General features: G+C 51.7%; 8 protein-coding genes across 8 annotated transcripts; 5 read left to right on the top strand and 3 right to left on the bottom strand.

The window, feature by feature from the left end:
• Positions 1-1,012: 1,012 nt before the first annotated feature.
• Z519_09422 (uncharacterized protein) lies at positions 1,013-1,309 on the top strand (the record flags this gene model as incomplete). The annotated part of the gene is made up of 1 exon (XM_016767145.1): positions 1,013-1,309. One exon carries the CDS (start codon positions 1,013-1,015, stop codon positions 1,307-1,309), a length of 297 nt encoding a protein of 98 aa, XP_016616661.1.
• Positions 1,310-4,244: 2,935 nt separating this feature from the next.
• Z519_09421 (uncharacterized protein) lies at positions 4,245-5,756 on the bottom strand (the record flags this gene model as incomplete). Its single annotated transcript, XM_016767144.1, has 1 exon — positions 4,245-5,756. One exon carries the CDS (start codon positions 5,754-5,756, stop codon positions 4,245-4,247), a length of 1,512 nt encoding a protein of 503 aa, XP_016616660.1.
• Positions 5,757-6,259: 503 nt separating this feature from the next.
• On the bottom strand, positions 6,260-7,075 carry Z519_09420 (uncharacterized protein; the record flags this gene model as incomplete). Its single annotated transcript, XM_016767143.1, has 1 exon — positions 6,260-7,075. The coding sequence occupies one exon, from the start codon at positions 7,073-7,075 to the stop codon at positions 6,260-6,262; it is 816 nt and encodes a 271-aa protein (XP_016616659.1).
• A 595-nt stretch (positions 7,076-7,670) lies between these two features.
• Positions 7,671-9,305, top strand: Z519_09419 (uncharacterized protein; the record flags this gene model as incomplete). The annotated part of the gene is made up of 1 exon (XM_016767142.1): positions 7,671-9,305. The coding sequence occupies one exon, from the start codon at positions 7,671-7,673 to the stop codon at positions 9,303-9,305; it is 1,635 nt and encodes a 544-aa protein (XP_016616658.1).
• Positions 9,306-9,632: 327 nt separating this feature from the next.
• Positions 9,633-10,960, top strand: Z519_09418 (uncharacterized protein; the record flags this gene model as incomplete). Its single annotated transcript, XM_016767141.1, has 3 exons — positions 9,633-9,974; positions 10,075-10,560; positions 10,625-10,960. The coding sequence occupies 3 exons, from the start codon at positions 9,633-9,635 to the stop codon at positions 10,958-10,960; spliced, it is 1,164 nt and encodes a 387-aa protein (XP_016616657.1).
• Positions 10,961-11,383: 423 nt separating this feature from the next.
• On the bottom strand, positions 11,384-12,223 carry Z519_09417 (uncharacterized protein; the record flags this gene model as incomplete). The annotated part of the gene is made up of 1 exon (XM_016767140.1): positions 11,384-12,223. One exon carries the CDS (start codon positions 12,221-12,223, stop codon positions 11,384-11,386), a length of 840 nt encoding a protein of 279 aa, XP_016616656.1.
• A 2,352-nt stretch (positions 12,224-14,575) lies between these two features.
• Positions 14,576-15,409, top strand: Z519_09416 (uncharacterized protein; the record flags this gene model as incomplete). Its single annotated transcript, XM_016767139.1, has 1 exon — positions 14,576-15,409. One exon carries the CDS (start codon positions 14,576-14,578, stop codon positions 15,407-15,409), a length of 834 nt encoding a protein of 277 aa, XP_016616655.1.
• An 890-nt stretch (positions 15,410-16,299) lies between these two features.
• Z519_09415 (uncharacterized protein) lies at positions 16,300-18,843 on the top strand (the record flags this gene model as incomplete). The annotated part of the gene is made up of 1 exon (XM_016767138.1): positions 16,300-18,843. The coding sequence occupies one exon, from the start codon at positions 16,300-16,302 to the stop codon at positions 18,841-18,843; it is 2,544 nt and encodes an 847-aa protein (XP_016616654.1).
• Positions 18,844-19,619: the final 776 nt, after the last annotated feature.

Below are 19,619 nucleotides of genomic sequence, written 5' to 3'. Positions count from 1 at the left end.
CACAGCAACAAAACTAGCAAGCCAGTCATTTCTTGGCAAGACCGGGTGCAGATGCTTGTGACTACAGCAACGTGAAGTTGTGCGACTCCTTTTCGGTCCCACGCCATCTATACGTGACGGTTCGAAGTCCTTCGACATGGTGCGTGGCCAGAAGAGCCTTTTGTATATTAGCAGTGGTGATATTTGCAGAGCGGGACAGGTTGAAACCGTGGAATTCTTGAAGACATACAGCAATGAATGAAGAGAAAGGCCAGGGAAGGATTCAAGCAGAGGTCGGATTCGAGGGTTGACCGCTGAGAATAGTAATTATCCGAACCAAAGTGATGACAGGATGCATTAGTGTTTGGAGAGAGGCTTGACAAGCTGTTTACTTACGTCGATTATAAAGGTCTCTGGCGGCCCATTTTATGGGTGGTAGGAGGAGCATTGCCAATAGTTGTAAGAAGGAGAGAAGATCGCCTCTAGTCCATTGAGCTGGAGGACTGGTGATGTAGGTGTTGGTCGGGGGTTGTGTACCCGTGTTACTGAAAGTGATGTTCTGGGACGGACAGTTGAGATACATTTCAAACATTGCAAACATTTCTTTCGGTCTTTCGACGGCTTGTCCCTGTACTTCCGCTCGGCCCGTCCCTCCTGTTCCACCTTTCCGCTGGTATGCGTGAGCTCCAAACTATATGCAATCCTGTAGATGGGTTCCGATGTCCCGATCAAGGACACAGGACAAGCTTGAGCTATTCTGCATAGAGTCTCAAAACAAAGGGACTAACCTCTTTGGGCCTTCGGAACAACTCAACTAACTGCTTTGGGCCCTCGGACAGCCTTGTCCAATCGACTGCCATGTCCACTTGGCTATACAACATACTGCCATTGTCTGTTATTATTAGATCGTCCCTTCCCCATCTTTCTCACTCTTCTTCTGCCTCACCGACAGGCTTCAGGAGAAGACATCTCTGCTCTCTCGCCTCGACATCTTTTTACTGGACCACGACACCCAGATTCTGTCGTTTGGACAATGGAGCTCGATTTTGATCCTAGCGATTTTGACTTGCCAGCCTTACCCGCTTTTGAAGAATGGGATTCAGTGCAACCAGCCCCAGATCCGTCGCTCGGACACGACCTAATTTCGATGCCGCCTACATTAAATTATCCGTCTCAATTACTAGCGATCAGCACTCAAGATCCCGGCCCCAGTCCAGACCCGTCCCTGCTCCATGCACCCGACCGTGTCCCATCTGATAATCTGTTCATGACGCTCGGAGCCAACGAGAACCTTGATGATCGCACCAAGCTCCCTCGATATCGATATTGAAAGGATTGACTTGTTGATTCGTCGGCGTCTGCGCGATCGAGGCATTGGCGAATGCAATGTTCATGAGGATGACGAAGCTTTCAGCCTGATGCTCCTCAGGAATGACCTCAGGAGAGGGCGGCAAGAGCTAGTGATGCAAGGCCGGGCCCGTGTAGGACAGCTTATGCCTTCCTCCGGGGTATCTCGGGGCCTCGATGCTGTCCCGGAGACTTATTTGGACTTCCAAACTGCTGTATCAGACAGTTACATATGGAATTCTTTGCCAATGCCAATAAGAAACGAAGCCCAGCTCTCCCGAACGCACTTGTCTCACCGATTCCCCATTATTCCCCGCTAGAGTTCGCCAATGCAGATCAAGCGGCTTCCAACCACTCCTTGATTCGTGTTCCACCTCAGAGCCCATTGCAAGTCACCAATGAACAGCCAGCGAGTATATTTTCAAATCACAGTGCTCAAATTCAGGGCCCGGCTAAATATAAAACCTCACAGAGTCAAATCTGTCTTATCAGCAATATGGTTGAATTTCCAGAACTGCTTCAAAGCAGCCAGACATCAGTAGCAAGGTGGTCCAAATCCTAGAATCATCAAAGGCTATCAAGACTTTGCTAACCAAGAGAAAACGATTCTTCACAGAGCAATTAGAAGGGGGTTTTTATATTTCTTGTTATGCATTTGATGGATCACAGGACATTAACAAACGAAGGAAATGGACTCGAACTCGGAAGCAAAACACCAAAGACGTCAACGCTGCTGGGGGCGCATGCTTTCGGTGTCGATTGAAAAAGCTGCCCGTACGTTGACCCCAAGATTCTTGGAACTCCTTGAACATTCTGATGGAGAATCCAGTGTTCAGGTACTCGCCCGTGCGACAGTTGCCGAAAGTTCCTAGAAAGATCCAAAATCTGGACTCTCGGCTTTGACTACGTCTGCACTATTCGTTTCAGGCTGGCTGATTTCCTCGAATCTAGGTCATTAGGTCCACATCTCCCCTTATGCGGCCAAAAGCATAGTAGTTCAATCGACAACTTTCATTACCTCGAACTCACTCTGATCCACGGCTTGGAAGAAATGTTTGCAATCATATCGCTGGCATATTTTGCTGAAACGGCTGCTTTCTTCGGTTCATCTGCAGAATGTGTGGATCCCTTGCCCATTTTCCAGCAAATGTTCAGCTTGTCCCATATTTCCAGTGTGGTTGCTCACATTATGGTCAACAGGCTTGAGGAGAATTTTGCCACGTGGGGGGGGGAGCTGTCATTCACAATATACTCGTCAACACCGTGTCGGCCTTGAAAATCGCTGACTGCCTCATCGACCTACTCGTCGGCCGAACAGCACCGGACATCGTCGCCTGCTTAAGACGACTCTTTCCTCATTTTATGATTGGACTTCAACTTCAGCTATACCCTATAATCAACCTTCTAAGATCCAAAGACCAACCGTCTGATCTACTATCAAAGATAGAGCACGTCAGAGGTGCAATTGCGGCACGATTTGAAACTATCTGCAGCTCTTATCACTATGCAGCTCAATTCCGGGAACCCTGGTCTTTTATATCAAAGCTTATGGAGACTACAAAGAGCGATAAATCTCTGTATACCACCATTTGGTTCTCACGAGAAGAAATTGACCAGAACGTCGCCGAGATCGACATCGAATTTCTCCTGTCGTGACTGAAGTGTGACTCGGACGGAGTTACGAATTGCCCGGGTTGTCTAAGCCTCGCCGAATGGAGAAGAACGTTGTTAGATCTATATTCTCGACCCATTAACTTTCGATTGCGTCCAACATTGAAGAAGTTCTCCTTAGTTAATTGGGTATCTTCAGACGACAGGTTTTCCGTGAGCTTTGACGCCAGAGCCAGGTCACTATGAATCATTTCGACGTCCATCTCCACATATCAACAACATCCAACTATTATCTACTCCATGCCGAATCCATCCTCAGCCCCGAATATTCACATGTTTTCTCAGACTACGTGGCAGTGTTTTTCAACGGCTTTCTTCGCTTCTTGTTTCACAGGTACAAAGCGAAGACTATTGTTTCTCACGAAGTGGACCGAACGATTTTTTTCAACCTCGCCTATACACTAGCCCTCCAGCTGTTCCTCTGTGGAAACCCTCAATTAGAGTTTGGAAGGGCTTCCAAGTTTTGGAAGGACTTCTCCTCTGCAATAGTTGAATTAGACACAATTTGCGACAGCATTTGCTTTCGGCCAAGCAAATCTCTTTGCAATATAGATTTGGACCACAGCACGAGAATGACAGCATGATCGAATTGGTTTGGGTGACCAAGGACAACAACGGCTCTGAGCAGAGCAGCACCCTGTACCATGGCCGCCGTCATCTCCATCCAGATAATCATCCATGTGACTCTCCGAATGAATGCATCATTTGCCACCTTAGAAAGTCCTCCGAAACGTCAGAAGAAGCGTCCTCCGAAACAGAAGTAACTTTACAAGACTCTGACTTTGACGATGATCCGGACCGGTGGAATTACGGGCGATTTGGTCAAGTATGATCTCAAGGTTGGGCCTTACCATTAGGTCATACAGACGTTGAACTGGAATAATTTGTGTCCCTGGAAGAGCCGGGAGTCGGACGCAGGGGCGAGCGGTTTGTGACATCAAGACCGATTTGAGGAATGGCTAGCAATGTTGGACGAGGAACTTCCCCCTACTGCAATGGGGCGCTTCCTTTCTTTGATCCTTACGCTTCCACAATGACAGCAAGAAAACCCTGCTTTACCAGCGAAGGGGATGGATGAGATCTTCGGAGTGCTGATTGATATCTTGGAGGCCATTGCTTAATGCACTTCAGGTACAGCGGATGTATATTCAAAGAACATGGTACTATGCATTTCCTACTCCTGTCCCCAACCTGTTGAACTGGGATCGACCACAACATCCCCCCTAGGCGTCACTCTCACCGTGACATCACAGTCCTTCCAGATTCCTGAACGGGTAATCCTTCCATGCCTCGTCAAAGCCAACACTCCGCGCCCACCTCTCGCCCTTCTCGGGCTGCACGCTGTCCAGCACCATCATGGCCAGCCGCCGCCACATGTCTCCCTTCATCTTCCATCTCGCGTCGTCGTCGTCTTGGGGGTTTTCTCGATCACCGTTCGCTTGTCCGTTGAGGTGGCCGTAGTTGATCTTGTCTCCGCTGAATGTGTACGCGTTGTTGCTTTCATTATTGGTCATGTCGTTGAGTGAGGGTGGGGTGCTGTTCTCGAACGGAGCGCACGCCCTCTCTCCGTTCGCCAGCGCGCGGATGAACTTCGCTGTGTGGCCGTCATCCATGAACTGGCTGGCCGCGGTGAACATGTCGTTCCACTCGCGGAGGGGCAGCGATTTCGTAGAGTCGTTATTGGGCGGCGTTGGCGTCGGGGGATAATTGGTGATTTCACCGAGCAGGAGCTTCGGCGACCGTCGCGACGCGTACAACGCTAGATCAAGCCGGCCCTTATACTCGACCAGTTTTGCCTTCATGTGCGAAGTGATCCAGTCCTGCGCGAGGAAAACGCTGAGGAAAACGCTCGACGTCACGGCGTGCATGTAGAAGAAGTCCATCTTGACTACCCTAGGCGGCCTCTGCGCCGCGCCCGTGAAGTAAGCGGCCGCGTTGATGACCTCCGCTGCGGCTTCGTCGAGGCGCTGGGTCGAATAAGGTGGAGAGACACGCCACTGCGCTACGTAGGCGATCATTTCGTCCTTGGCACGCGCGAGGACCCCGTCGCGGACTTTCTGCGTGTCATCCCAGTGCGCTGCGGTGGAGACCTTGGCGTCGGTGCGGATCTTGGACAGCAGGTTTACCATCGTGTCCGGCTCTACCAAGGGTTTCGCGGCTTCCGCGGCGGCGAGCTCGAAGAAGGCGTCCATGTAGGTGGAATGCACGCAGGCCTGGGCCAGCGCCTCCGCCACGATGGCTGGCTGGTTGAATTCCACGCCGTAACCCAGATGGATGAACGGGTGGTAGTATCCCGCAAAGAGGCGGCTGAAGATGGTCTTGGCCAGCTCGTTGTCGTCGGAGAAGACGTACTTGTTTAGCACTTCGGGAATCGACGCTGAAGCGAACCGGCGCGTGAAGAAAGCCAGGAAGGTCGAGTAGTTCTCTGGTTTGGCCATGTGGGTCAGAAACGTCGTGGGGTCACGCTCCCTCAGTGACCTGATGATGTTCTCATCCGCTGGCCGGGGTGGGCGCTGGTAAGATGCGTTCTGTTCATATTGCTTCTGTAGCGTGTCTGCGTCGGCGCCCAGCACAAATGCAGCAAGTGTGTGGTGGACGATATGGTTGTGGCGGCCGATTTCGTCGAAGAGGATATCGTGCGCAGAGTGGTTGTGGTTCAGGAGAGCGCTGGCCTTGTCGGAGGCTTCTTGGTCTAGGACCGCGACACGGATGATGGCCGGGACGTTGGCGGAGAGACTGATCGTCGAAGCAGTTGCCATTTCGTAGCGTTGGTTTATGTATACTCCTTCCGGTCGAGTTGGGTATTTTTGGAGGTGATTCTCGGAGGAAGGGTGGATGCCTCATGGCAATATGGCAGACAGGTAATGTCGAGTTATATAAGGCCGCCAGACCGACCAACCAGTTTGTCGGGAGCCATCTGGGATTGGAATTGGTGTTTGACCTGTCGTGTGCATTGTGATGTTAGCAGCCTCTACTGCCTGGAGGTGACGGCGACATTTGGTTGATGTGGGGATGTGTGATCAGCTTCTCCTCATTCTGTGCTCGGACTTCTGACGTGAGCCAATGTGGTCGGATATTTGCCGACGCCGGAGTTGGGTCCCTCTTTACTTGGAAAGAGACGGGGCCGAGGCGTTCCAAAATCGATCACAATCCAATGTCCTCACGAAGACAGTGTAGATTCCTTTGTGGAGAGCCTGGACAGGAATGGAATCGCCAGCTTTGAATGCACTTCCTCATTTTGCATAGCACTGCACCCCCCTCGCTATGTCTTACAACACGAGATCTGTCCGCTAGGAATGGCAAAGAAAGCATCCTGATCCGTAGCCCATCTCTTCCAGCCTTCAGAGATGTTCTTGATCTCATTCTCCGTCGCAAAGCCTTCTCTGACAGCCGTCCCCAAGAATCCCGGTTGCAGGATCCTCCCAGCCCAACTTTGAGAGAACTGAGTCACTCGTTGCCCGGCGTATCTCCAGCAGTCCCACGTGGCAGTGATTTCACCCGGCAAGAAGCCAGCTTGTCTTGCCCACACGTGACAATAACGCCCTGCGTTTGGTTCGCCTCCATTCGTCCTCGCGACTCTCTGATAGAGTTCCGCCCACCTAGCTATTTCAGGGGTCTCTGGGTACCAAGCGAATGACTTGTAGTCCGCTTCTCGAGCGGCCACAATACCGCCAGGTTTGGCGACCCTTCGCATCTCCTTCAATATGGCAACGGGATCTTTCACGTGTTGCAGGACTTGGTGACAAAACACAATGTCAAAAGAGTTGTCCGGAAACGGTAAGTCATTGGCGTCGATCTTTTGGAATGTGATATTCGTCAGTCCCCTTGAGGAAGCAAACTGGGACGCTTGCTCGAGGACAGACTCGACAGCGTCGCCACCGATGACCTTGCCCTCCGGCACAAGGGCCGCTAGATCTGCAGTGATTGTACCGGGACCACAGCCGACGTCGAGAATGCTGTGGTTAGGTTTGATATGGGGGAGAAGAAAAGCAGCCGAGTCTTGGGCCGTTCGACGTGCATGGTCTTCGACCACTGATCTGTGATGACCGTGGGAATAGACAGCTTGCTCTTTTGCCATTGCGTGCAAAGACGGTCTTGAAGAGCACTTCGCTGAGGTGATGCCAGATCTCAGATGCACTTAGCTGTATAGTTGCGGCTATTATATGAAATAATCGATGTTCCAACAACAGGATATGAGGATGCGACCTTGTTATATCTTCATGACAATATTGGGGTATTGATTTGTGAGGCCGATATCGGCAGCATCCAGTTCCACCGAACGGCTGATATCTAATGGCTTGGTCAAGCCTCGTTTCTGTCGCTTTCACATGCGATTGGAGACAGATTCGTCCCGGTCCTCGAGGGATGCACAGAGGGGAGACCTCGAAAGACACGGATATTGTCGTGTTGAATGGTGAAGACGCGGACAACACGGAGATGGCAAGTTGGCGCCACTTTAGAGGCTATACTGCCAAGGCGCTAGCAGCAGGCGTGTCTCCTGCCGCCGTGAAGCCCGGAACCAAAAGCAGCGTGACCCGGGTCTGTCGAACCTGTCGTCTGACCTTTTCACCTTCCTCAATCTCGTCATATTGTCTACGAGAGAGCATTGATCCTGTTGGTGGAGGAGACTGTCGCGACTTCATGGCAACTCGTGTCTGCCATGGTCTGCAAGGATGGATGTCCCTTCTAGCATCTTCACCACCGTATGGAGCATCCTCAGGTACCTATTTCTCCTAGTCTTCGTCGAGCCGTGGACCAAGCCACACTTCGACGGCGACACGACACCAGTCACCTATGAGGCATGGTACACAGGGCAGTTCGAGTACGATGCAATTCATGGAGTCGATGAGTGGGTTACTGTGGACCGTCACGCGAGTTACGACTGGCAGGTCCTCCGAACTCTGAAGCGAGATCTTGAACGATCCCGACGGATGGGAGATGAGAGAGGCCTTTGTGGTCAGCTGAGAGCCCACAGTTCCCGTAACATGTGTCGCATCCTATCGCCTGCCTTGTACCGAAAATCAAAGATACAGACGAAACGACTCATCCACGACTATATTATGGAAGTACGACACTGTATCACTTATATTGCGGATCGCAATGCTATTAGCAATGGGGCTGCTCCTGTCGTCTCAGCCCAGGAAAAAAGACAAGCCATCATTGATATGCGGACTGCCCTTGGCCGTACAAGCCTGGTGCTTCAGGGAGGCGCTATGATCAGTATGTGCCATCTCGGAGTGGTCAAAGCACTTCATCTGCAGCGTCTGCTTCCTCGGATAATCACAGGGACATCGTCAGGAGCTCTGATTGCTGCGCACATATGTGTGACGAAGGACGAAGACCTGATGGGTGTCCTTGAGGCTACCAACATCAACCTAGATGCTTTTCTTCGGTCTCAAGAAAGTCGCGCTACAAATGGACTCAAATCTTGGTTCAACTCCTCCTTCTTTGCAACCATCAAACGACGGTACCAGCGCTACCGTACCTCACACCATGTGTTCGATATCGATGTTCTCCACGAATGTACCAAAGACAATCTTGGGGATATCACGTTTGAAGAGGCCTACGCAAAGACCGGAAGGATCCTAAACATAACCATCGCCATGTCTGAGGTGGCCGGAACTCCGCAACTCCTCAATTACCTGACGGCACCCCACGTCCTGGTTCGGTCCGCCGTGGTGGCGTCTATAGCGACTTCCAAAGCCATGTATGCCCCTGTCCAATTACTGTGCAAGAGCGCTACGGGTGACATTACCCTATATTTTGCCGCCGATTTCTCAGAGAAAGGCTGCAATCTGCACCGACAGGCCTCCGTTCACCCAGAAGCCCCATTGACACGTATAGGCGAACTGTTCAACGTCAATCACTTCATTGTGTCTCAGTCGAGACCATATATAGCTCCCTTTATTCAACTGCAGAACTTTGCCGACCGCCACCAACCTCTCGGCATCCTGGTTCGCTTCATCCTGGACGAGTTGCTGCATTGGCTGCAGGTCATGAATCACTTCGGTATGCTTCCGACATTCCTCCAGCGAGTGTTAATGGACGAAGTCGTGCCCACTCTCGCCTCCTGGTCCAAATTGTCCATCACGCCGCAACTCGGGCTGTGGGATCTCCTTAGCACATTTGACACTCCTACACCGGCTAAGTTGCAGAAATGGAGTGCTCGAGGGGAGAAGTGTACGTGGCCGTACATTTGTGAACTGAAAATCAGGTGCGACATCGAGCTGGAACTGGACGTCGCGTATACGAACCTCCGTCGAAGAGGAGGCATGGGATCGGTTATCAGACATAGAGCGGACCCATAGCATTATGTCAACAGCGGGCGATTTCCGAAGGCGTTTGATTGGCCGTCCCTTTTAAGCGAGCTCATTTCTTCTCTCCTCGTCTATCCCGCGGTTTGTGGCTGTACAGCAATCGTGGCGTTTTTCGATCAATACGCCGATCATGGCTTGAAGAATGACATCATTTTGCACGATCAACTGGGCTGGCGTGCCCATACCTGGAAGGAGACCAGAACCCTGAAATACTGCTCCCGCGAGCTGCTGAGCTGCGCCTTCTTCTATGTCGTCTCCCCCGGCAGGTTTTACAGTCTTCGATACTTCACACACCCAACCCCCGTATTTTCCAAGAAAATGTCCCACTCGGCCTTTACCAATTCAGCCTCGCCTACCTACGAAAAGGAGAAGAAACATCAGCGGATCAGCCGCCTGCTCGGGAAGAGAGAGAAGACTCCGGAACCACAGCCATACCTCGGACCTGATTCAGCATATGCGTCAAGCGGTGCCAATAGTGCAGATGGTGCTCAGGGACGAACCACTCCCGAAAGAGAGAGATACCAAAATGAAATAATATCCGCGGAGAAGGATAGCGAGATAGCCAACATCGACCAGGACAGGAACCTCGCGTTGAAGCCTTCGACTGGGGAGGTATTCGACGAGGACACGGGAGAAGTGGTTACCGTAGTGACAACGACCGTAAGTTTCCACGAGGCTCTGCTCTGCACCAAACTTGAGCACCTTGTCGCCAATGCCCGGGTCTTCTATGCTCGGTTCTCAAATGCTAACGATATACCAGACAACCACCACAACTACCACAACTACGAGAGGTGGGAAGAAACACCAGGACGTCCAAAAGGACGCCAAACGCGAAGTGCAATCTGGTCCAGGTCAGCAACCACAACTGCTAGAAATGCCCGCAGGATCCACAACCACGGAGCCCTCTAATCAGCGAACCATGACCTCTACTAGTACGGCCCAACAAGGAAGGCCACCTGTGGTGGCCAGTGGAGGATTGATTGCGGCTGACTCTCCTCCAATACCCGCCAAAAGTGCAATGAGGAGATCTGGTGACTTCTCCCGGGATGGATACCCTGTGGACAATGGTCCTGTGAGCCCCGTTGATCCTCCTTTTGTAAGACGCAATAGTGGGACACCACCCGCTAGTCCGTCGAGTCATAATTTCAGCTATCCCACTCGTTCCTCACTCAAAACAGCTCATCAGCCAATGCGACACAATCAAAGCACGATTAACGATCTGCGTGCAGCAGCCAAGGGACTGCATGTGAGTCTTTACTCGATTAAATTGAGGTACTTTGGAATCATTGGGCTGACTCTTGCGTTCATAGGGTGTCGGGGAGACTCTCCGAGGCACCTTTAACTCAAAAATCGACCGTCGCTTTCCATCTAAAAATCCCGAAAAAGCGGCTCGCATCAACGCCGAGAACGAACAAATCCTAGAAAAAGGTCGCGCTGAAATGGAAGGTATCCCTGGGAGCTGGCCAGCACATGAAGCCCATGAATTCCAACCTCCAGCTAGATACCATGAGCCCATCCCCGCCACTGAGCCGGAGGTGGGAGCGGCGCCAGTGACAGGGCACGAGCGTTATGCGGAAGAAAAACCCGGAAGTTTGAAGAAGTTGTTCAAGCGGAAACCGGTCGCGGAACAAGGTATGGCAAGATGATGAAGCGCCAAGTGGCGGGTCAAAGTGTGTTTTTGACCTTTCCTTCTCCCTCCAGTAAACTGGTCTCTTCCATTTCTTCTCTTCTTTCATCTATGCCTAGCCGATGTTCGAAATTCTTGGGTGTGCCTTAAAACATTTCTGACATGCCGTTCTCTTCATTGCAGAAACGATCGTAAACGACCCCCCAACCAGGGGACGCACTTATCGATTTTTCTAGTTCGACCGAGACCAAGAGAAGCAAAAGCCTCTCCAAATTGTAAGCACAGGGTATGACGGACTGTACGAATGGATATGTCATAAGGCGTGAACTTGTAGAGGTATCATTGTTGTTTAGCGGGTTTCCGTTGTTCTTTCCAAAGATGATTTAGTCAATTACTATTATCATGCACAAACTTGGTCAAGATTCTCGCTTTGTTTTTCTTGTCATCCTGGTCTAGTGGCCACGATGACCCAATATTTTGTCTCTTCATCAATTGTACCTTTGGGCCCAGCAATCTCTGCAAACTTCTGGACAAACAATTCCTTCGCTTTCTCACGAATCTTGGCGCGGCCAAAGTCCTTGAACATAGCATTGTTGACAGCTTTGTCGAAGAGTTCCGATGCCATATCGAGATGATAGTGCGTCCTCGCATAAGTGTCAGTCTCAAAGATCCTCTCGACGTGGAACCCTGCGCCAACTATCAAAGTTGCCAGAGCTTGCTGTGACAGCCACAGATGCGAGTGCCAGGGCACCGTCTCGCCGACTTCAGATGCGATCGCTGAAAAGACATTCATGATGACGTTTGCGTCTTTGGTCTGCACGTCCGTGATCAACCGGCCACCAGGTCTCAGCACTGAGTTCCAATTTTTGACAGCCTGGAGAGGGTCCGGGAGCAATATCAGCGCCGACGCGCAGGTTATCACATCGAACAACAACCTATCCGAGTGGTCTTTGGGCACAATGCCAAGACCACTGAGATCCGAGACGTCGTGATTGAGAAACGCAATTTCCAGCCCGGCGGCTTGGGCTTTGCGTCTCGCGACGTTCAGCATGCCCTCGCTGATGTCGGCGCCGACGACACGCCCTGATTTCCCCACCACGTGCTTTGCGCTTATTGCGACGAGGCCCGTCCCGCAGGCCAGGTCGAGGAGGTTCTCTCCGGCCTTCAAGTCGGCCCAGGCGATGTAGTCCTGCGCTTGTCTCACGTGCACGTCGCTCTCGTCGTACTGTTCGCTGCGCTCATCGTACATGGATTTCACCACGTCAAGCCGTGTTTGAGACATAGCTGGCTAGCAAGCGTGACACGCCAAGGGGATGTTTGGAATTATTAAATGGAGTGGTGATAGAATAGTTGTCTAGCCCTGGGACATTGACGAGAACGGACGGGGACGGCGAGAATGTCAAAGATACTATTACGTGCTCGGAATAAAACTTCCAACGCAATGAATGACGTAGGCGCACAAGACCGGTCCTGGACCGGCCCGTTAAAGGGCAACTCCCCATCATACCTACCTGGCCTTGCGAATAAGACGCAGCCTCATCAAATGTACTAAATTTGGCATACCCTATTGTTCCCACGGCCCTGCAGCGTCAATAATTTCGGCAACCGGCTGTAAAAGAACAGATCAGGTAGTAATTTGCTATGTAAGAAAGCATAGGGAAAACCACATGCACTAGCCTATAGCAATCGCAAGACGGGAAAGTCATTGTCTAGGCTGCCCGAATCGACTGATTGAGGACCTGAATAGTTCAGCCCGTTGGGGATTGCACAGGCTCCATGTCTAATTAATGCGAGTCCTTTTCCAGCCCGTTTTTGCAACAACCTCTGCGCGTCATTTGATTGAATCGTCCCTCAGTATAAAGCTATGGCGCCCTGGTGGGAGGCCCAAAGGCTTAGCTAAGGCTCGAATTCTGTGCAAACACTTTATGTGAGGATTTGAAACCCCAAACTAGCTACCTTAGGGTGAGTTGACGTTGTTCACCAGTATGTGGTAGCTCTATCTGGGATCTTTTCTATCCTTTTTGTGTGAGAGTGAGGTCAGGTCCATTCTTGGATTACAAAGCTCTCGCGCCGACGGAGGAATTTTTCAGGTTGTGAAAGCTCTAGAAACCCTGCGTCACTGACCATGCAATGATGCTGCCGATGGGACAGCATTACCTGGTTCATGTCCTACGCTTTGGGGAGATGTGTTCATCGGCACAGATTCTTCTGGAGACATCAAATTTGATGGCCTTGCCACGATCACGGGTAGCCTGGTGCCGTGGGACGCCTACAGCAATTTTTCTGGCACTCGAATATCCTCTCTTCACAGTCGAACTCTTCGGGAGATTGGGGGCTTAGCCTTGGAATGTACCCTGGCCCGTTGCTTTAGCATATCAGTTCCAAATCTCGAGTCTATCAACGGTAATATATACATTGTAGACACCTCGAAGCTGAGCTTGGTTGACCCATCGTTGCTCCACACAGCCTCAAATTGGATGCGAATTTTCCGAGTCCCGAATTTGACCAACTACTCATACCCAGTCGATTTGACGCGGCCATGGGATTACAGGGACTGGATTAACATGCACTACTGAATTCACCGGCAATCTAGGAGGAGTGAACTTGGACAACTGTCCCAACCTGAGGAAAGTCAACCTGCGGATTACCGTAACAATTGCCCAGGTGTATAATAACCTCTCATGGGAGGGTTTCCGCATTATTTCGATTCAAAACGTCCCTGATGCTGTCAGCATCAGCTTCCCTTTTCTCACCATAGGAGGGGGATGGATTGCATTGGATAGTCACTCCGAATTGTCCATACTTCCTAGGTGGAGGGGTCATTCTCTATACAGAGCGAGAAGTTTAAATCGTTATCAGCTCCCAATCTAGAGTTTATCAACGGCTCCTTGAACTTACAGGGTGTTTCAGCGGGTGAGTGACGGAGATCGTGCTATCTAGAACCTCAATCCTTCTTGTCTCGTCTCTCTTGGCTGGTCGAATGGGAAAATCTAGAATTCAAGGGTCCCCTGCGATGAATCGGATTGTTGGCAATGGCCACATCTAAAGCTCTGAATACATCGATCGCTCGCCATCGGAACAACTAAATGTGGCTGGTAAAATAGATGGTGCTTTTTTTGTCAAGGCACTTTCGTCATCACCTTCAGCTTCCCCCTCCAAAGGTGCGATAGCAAGCATCGGAGAAGGGGCTACCGTAGGATTCATGCTATTGGTGGGTGGGTTGTCCTTCTACTCCAATCGAAGACGTAGGCGCAGAAGAGCGAGAAGGGGGGCAAGGAAAACCGAAAAACACTACCGGTTCAACAGGCAGACGCAGCAGCCAGTTCTGAACGAGTTGGACGATGATCATACCTAGGACCGACCGGGTATAAAATGGCCAGCCCCTGGAGAGCTCAGCTGCCTGGTCAACCAGAAACGTCTCGCGGGTGACTGATTTAGGCCCAATGCATCATTTGCGCGCTAACAGCGAACCGTGACTCTGGTCTCCGTCAGCATGTTTGGCGTTGCGGGGTGCCAAAAGTACTAAAAGTTACCTAGGGATGGCAAGTGCAGTTACCCATCCCTCGCACGCATATAATGTCCTCGTGACCTACGACCACAAGGCATGATCCTGTTATTTCTGCGTAACAACAAAATGTTGCGTTTCGATAACAAGGTCATCTTCATTACCGGTGTCGGCTCCAGCGGCTGCGGCATTGGCAACGGTAGAGCAAGCGCCATATTGTTCGCGCGGCAAGGGGGCACGATCTATGGCGTGGATTTAAATCTCTCCGCTGCGGAGGACACACGCTCATACATTCTCTCTGAGAGTCCACAGATCGCAGACCACATAACCGTCTCGCAGTGCGACGTCACCTCGGCAGCGGATGTGGACAGAGAGGTGGGGAAGTGCGTGGAGAAATACGGGAGGATAGACGTGCTGGTCAACAATGTCGGTCTCTCCGCACCGGGGACGGCGGAAAATATGCCCGAGGACGTATGGGACAGACAGATGGCCGTCAACGTCAAGAGCGTGTTCCTGTGCTGCAAGGCCGTGATCAGGACAATGCTGAAGCAAGATTTCCCTGGCGGTGCCATCGTGAATCTCTCGTCCATTGCGGGTACACGACATTTGGGCACTGACCATATTGCCTACGCCTCCTCCAAGGCGGCCATCATCCAGTTCAGCAAGTCTACGGCCATTGCCTACGCGTCCAAAAACATAAGAGTCAACACGGTGGTGCCAGGGTTGATGAACACGCCACTCGTGCAGAGCAGATTGCTGAAGCATTTGCCGGAAGGTGTGACGGCGGAGGAATTGACGAGAAGGCGAGACTCGCAGGTGCCTATGGGGCGGATGGGAGATGCCTGGGATGTGGCACATGCGGTTATTTATCTGGCGAGTTCGGAAGCCAAGTACGTGACGGGGAGTGAGGTGGTGGTGGACGGGGGTATCTCATGTTGGACCGCACTGCCAGCGAGGCTGTAGGTGTAAAGGGGTTACAGGGCTTCCGGATACGAGGCTGAGCGCGACCTGCCAAGAGCCTCAACAAGATCCAGTCTTTCCAAGACCAATCCTCAGATTAAGCAATATGTGTCTTCACCATCTGTCCTAGTATAATGCTTAGCAGGCGACAGATATCATCGGAATGTCTTGATTGGCTGTAAGTTCGTGTTACTGCTGTCGTATATGCCTCGGAAGTGGATTCAATGCCCTGTCGATCTTCGCATCTCTTCGTACGTGGCCGGCGGCAAAGCGGGTGGCATAGCCGGCAAACCCAGCTAGTGACTTCTCCGATTTCCCACTTCCGCATCGTCGTCGCTGCTCCGGGCTTCCAAGAGCGTGGAGTTGCATGTACCGCCATACTGCAACATCAACCAGAAAAGTAGAGCCTATGAAAGGCATACGGGACCAGTAGTCAGTATTTGAAGATATGACGGCCGGTGAAGCGTCTCCAACACCTGTAACTGTGCCCCGGAGAGCTGTCCGGAAGGCGTGCCAGGCATGTCGGATGCGAAAGGTCCGTGCAGTGTTTCAGATATTTCGCAACTGTGATTCCCATCCCAGATGATTGATCTGCACAATTCCCTGAGTCGATTTGCATCTGGGATCCTTCATCCTGGGGTCGCAATCACGGAGCGATTCAGCTAACGTATTGTTCAAAGGCAAAATGCAACGGCAAGCGGCCTCAATGTGGCTTCTGTGCGCAATACAACCAGCCATGCCACTACCTGGAGGACAGGCGGCAATTTATCCGGCCGACCAAAGCGCAGATCCAAGGCAAAGAAGAAGAAATCAATTTACTGAGGTTGCTGGTTGAGAGAGTGAAGGAGAGTAAAAGCCTCGAGGAGATTAGGAGTTTGCTGGGGCAGCAGCAGATGGTTCACAATAGTAGTGGGGATAAGAACAGGGATGCAAACGGCAATGAGATTGGCGAGAGCCCGGTAGAGGATCCAATCTCCAGGAATACGGAATTGGCAGCGACGGGGTTATTTCGCGCAGAAAATGCGGCGGAGAGGATGATAAGCGGTGAGTCTTCGCGTCTCGAAGCAACAGGAGAAGCCGTGTCTCTACCACTTCACCCTCCACAACCAGGACCAAGCAGCAGAATAACCGCTTTCTCTGAGACCAATGCTCTTCCCCCAGCAATACAACATGTGCATCCCCGTGATGAGGGCCATGCATCCACACTACGCTACAGATCCATTGAAGCTAGGTGGAATCACCACAACACGCCTACCATTCGCGAAGACAAGGACCAAGGCTACCACCAAGAAGAAGAGGCAGAAGCTGAGGACAGTCCTATATTCCACGGACCCTCGTCTGCTATGCACGAACTCTCTAATCACGGCGATGGTACCCTTCCTGAGCATTCAAACTTCTTTGGCTTCGGCCCGTATCACCGGCACTCCTCTTCTCAAGATCGCTTCTCTCGCTCGCACCTTACCGGTGCCGGCAGCGAACCTGGGCTGACATCTGGAGATTGTGATAACGATCAACTCTCGCCTGAACTTCAATCCATCGTCACCCAACTTGTCGCCCACGCTGCGCTGCAGAGGCATTGTGAGGTGGCCCATCTGTACGAACGGCGCTTCGACTTCGACGGCCTCGATCCCGAGATGGCAATCCACCTCTTCGACCTGCACTGGAACCGCCCTCATCTCTCCTACCTTATCACTTACCGCCCAGCGGTGATGGACAGCCTTGCCAACAATGGCCCCTACATCAATAAGCTTCTCCTTAACGCCATATATTTCGCCTCTGCCACTTACAGCGAACGCAGTATTGCATTGCGGAGGGACAAAGATGATCCGCAGACTGTAGCTGCACAATTTCTTGATAGATTCAGAGAGTGTTTACAAGACGAGGGAATCGAGACGCCAAGTGTACCCTCCATTTGTGGATTGATCCTCATGGGAACCGCTCTGGTATCAATTGGGAAGACTTCACAAGGATGGGTATACTGCGGGATCGCGTACCGTATGGTGCTTGATCTCGGCTGCCACTTGGAGAAGTCATCACGCAGCACCACCGGCAACAACAGCCAATTAACAGCACTAGATAACGAAATTCGCAAGCGAGTGTTCTGGACGGCGTACGTGAACGATAAAGTCCAGAGCCTTTATTTGGGACGGCCGTGCTGTTTACAGGTCTCCGAGAGTGAAGTCAGCAAGTGGTTTTTTGACACCTACGAAGAAACCGAGCCCTGGAAACCATATATCGATCCGCTCCATGCCTCCAGCGCGACGTCAAAGCTCCTCGCAGAGTACGTCCCGCGACCAACGTATGCGATCAGCACGTTCAAGGCAGTTATCGACCTCGCGGAGATAGCGGAGATGCTCATAAGTTCGATATATGCGGTCTCCTCTCTTAAAATGTCTGAAGAGGAGAGGGTGAGAGCGTTGAAGCGTATTGGGGAGGCATTGGAGAGATGGGAAAGGAAGCTGCCGCCGCATCTCGCGGTGGAAGAAGATCATCCCGCTCCACCGCACCAACTCACTATGCACACTACCTATTATGCGCTGAGGATTCTACTACTGAGGCCGTTCTTCCCTGGGGGCCATTTGTACCCTACTACAATCACTGTCGCCTCTTCCTCCGGCGGTCCATCCATCTTTTCTGTACCTAATTCAACAAGAGCGCCGCCGCCGCCGACGCCTCAATCCCCAGCGGACTTCTTCACTGCCGCGCGGCTCGACTGCTACTCAGCAGCCCTCTCCATTCGCTCGCTCGTCACTTCCTACCGTCGCGCCTTCACCCTAGGTCGAGCTCCCATCCGCCTGTCTTATTGCATACTTAACGCAGTCATGGTGTTCATGCAGGATGCCCAAAGGGATGGGAATCCAACTAGGAATATGGAGGAGATTAGGGACTGCTATGAAGCGTTAAAAGAAACGACTCCAGCAAATTTGGGCCTGAGGAAGCCCTTGAGGATTATGAGGAGTTTGGTACGATATTTGGGGCTTGAACAAGACCAGACCCCAGAGCGGGTCCAACAAATGAGCATTGAAATAGGCGGTGGAAATCTGCATGGGGATAGCGTGAATGGGCAATCAAACGCAGGCGGGAGCAACAAGCCGCGCTCGACAAGCATCCTCTTCACCTCCCATCCGGCACTCAGCGACAATCCTACCTACCCTATTCCGTCTCACTCATACACCGGCCCATTAGCGTATCCAAATCCCTGCAAAACAGGTGAGGAAATCAGACAACCACTAGACAATCCTCCACCACTATCACAGCCAATGGACTCCCTCCGAACGGTCCAGGGGCCTAATGGTGCAGGGGTCAATGGGGCAGAGCGCAATGGAGACTGGAACATGGATTGGAGTTGGGACGCGGGGCTTGATGGGTTTGGGTTGTACGATGATGATGATTTGTTTGGAGTGTCTCAACTGGCTGCGAGTCAAGGTACTGGGTAGTGACAGCGCCGAGGGATGGGGTTCACCTGAGATTTGCTAGTTGGATTTGTTCCGATTGTGGCTTGATCAGACGGTGGTGAGATATAGCCATGCCCCCTTGGTTGGGTAAAGGACGAGGATCTCTGTCATTTTCACCAGGAAACTATTCCCGAGGCCAGATTGCAGGTGAAGGACATCGATTCAAGCCGCAAGTGGGACGAACATGATACGGACTAAGGAAGATCTGTTAATCCGTCAAATCCCTCCAGCCTTGCCAAGAGCCCTATATAATTCGGATTGGGAATCGCAGTCGACTCCCGGCCCCAATCTTTTCGACATCCAGCTACCACAGAGCATAATGCTGCTCGGTATATCCACTCATATTCTGCGTCGTCCTGGATTCCGTATTTTCGGTCAAGGGTCCGCAAGATTCCGTCGGCATCGGCTGTCAGACCGGAACGTCGATCTGCTCCCAAACAGCAAGTCAGGGTCACGCTGCTTGCCCCAAGACCCCTTCGTTGAGCTCATTTCGGAACTGTAACCTCCGTCTAAGCGAGCAATTGAGCAAATGCAGCACCTCTATACCCCTTCACCGTCTCCAGCTTCTCCACACGTAAACCCGGAGGAGCTAAATTGTGGGGGAATGCAAAACGGCCCTGGCACCTTGCAGAACATATAACAAGAGCGCTTGCTGTCTTGATCTCATAATCGATGCCTGAAAGCTCACGTCCGGGACTACGGAGTTTCCCACGGTCTCCAGGTCCCTCTGCATTCGTAGAGGATTCTTGGTCTTCTCA

This window comes from Cladophialophora bantiana (assembly GCF_000835475.1).
Source record: "Cladophialophora bantiana CBS 173.52 unplaced genomic scaffold supercont1.15, whole genome shotgun sequence".
In the NCBI taxonomy this organism is placed as follows: domain Eukaryota; kingdom Fungi; phylum Ascomycota; class Eurotiomycetes; order Chaetothyriales; family Herpotrichiellaceae; genus Cladophialophora; species Cladophialophora bantiana.
This window is presented reverse-complemented; position numbering and strand designations above follow the sequence as displayed.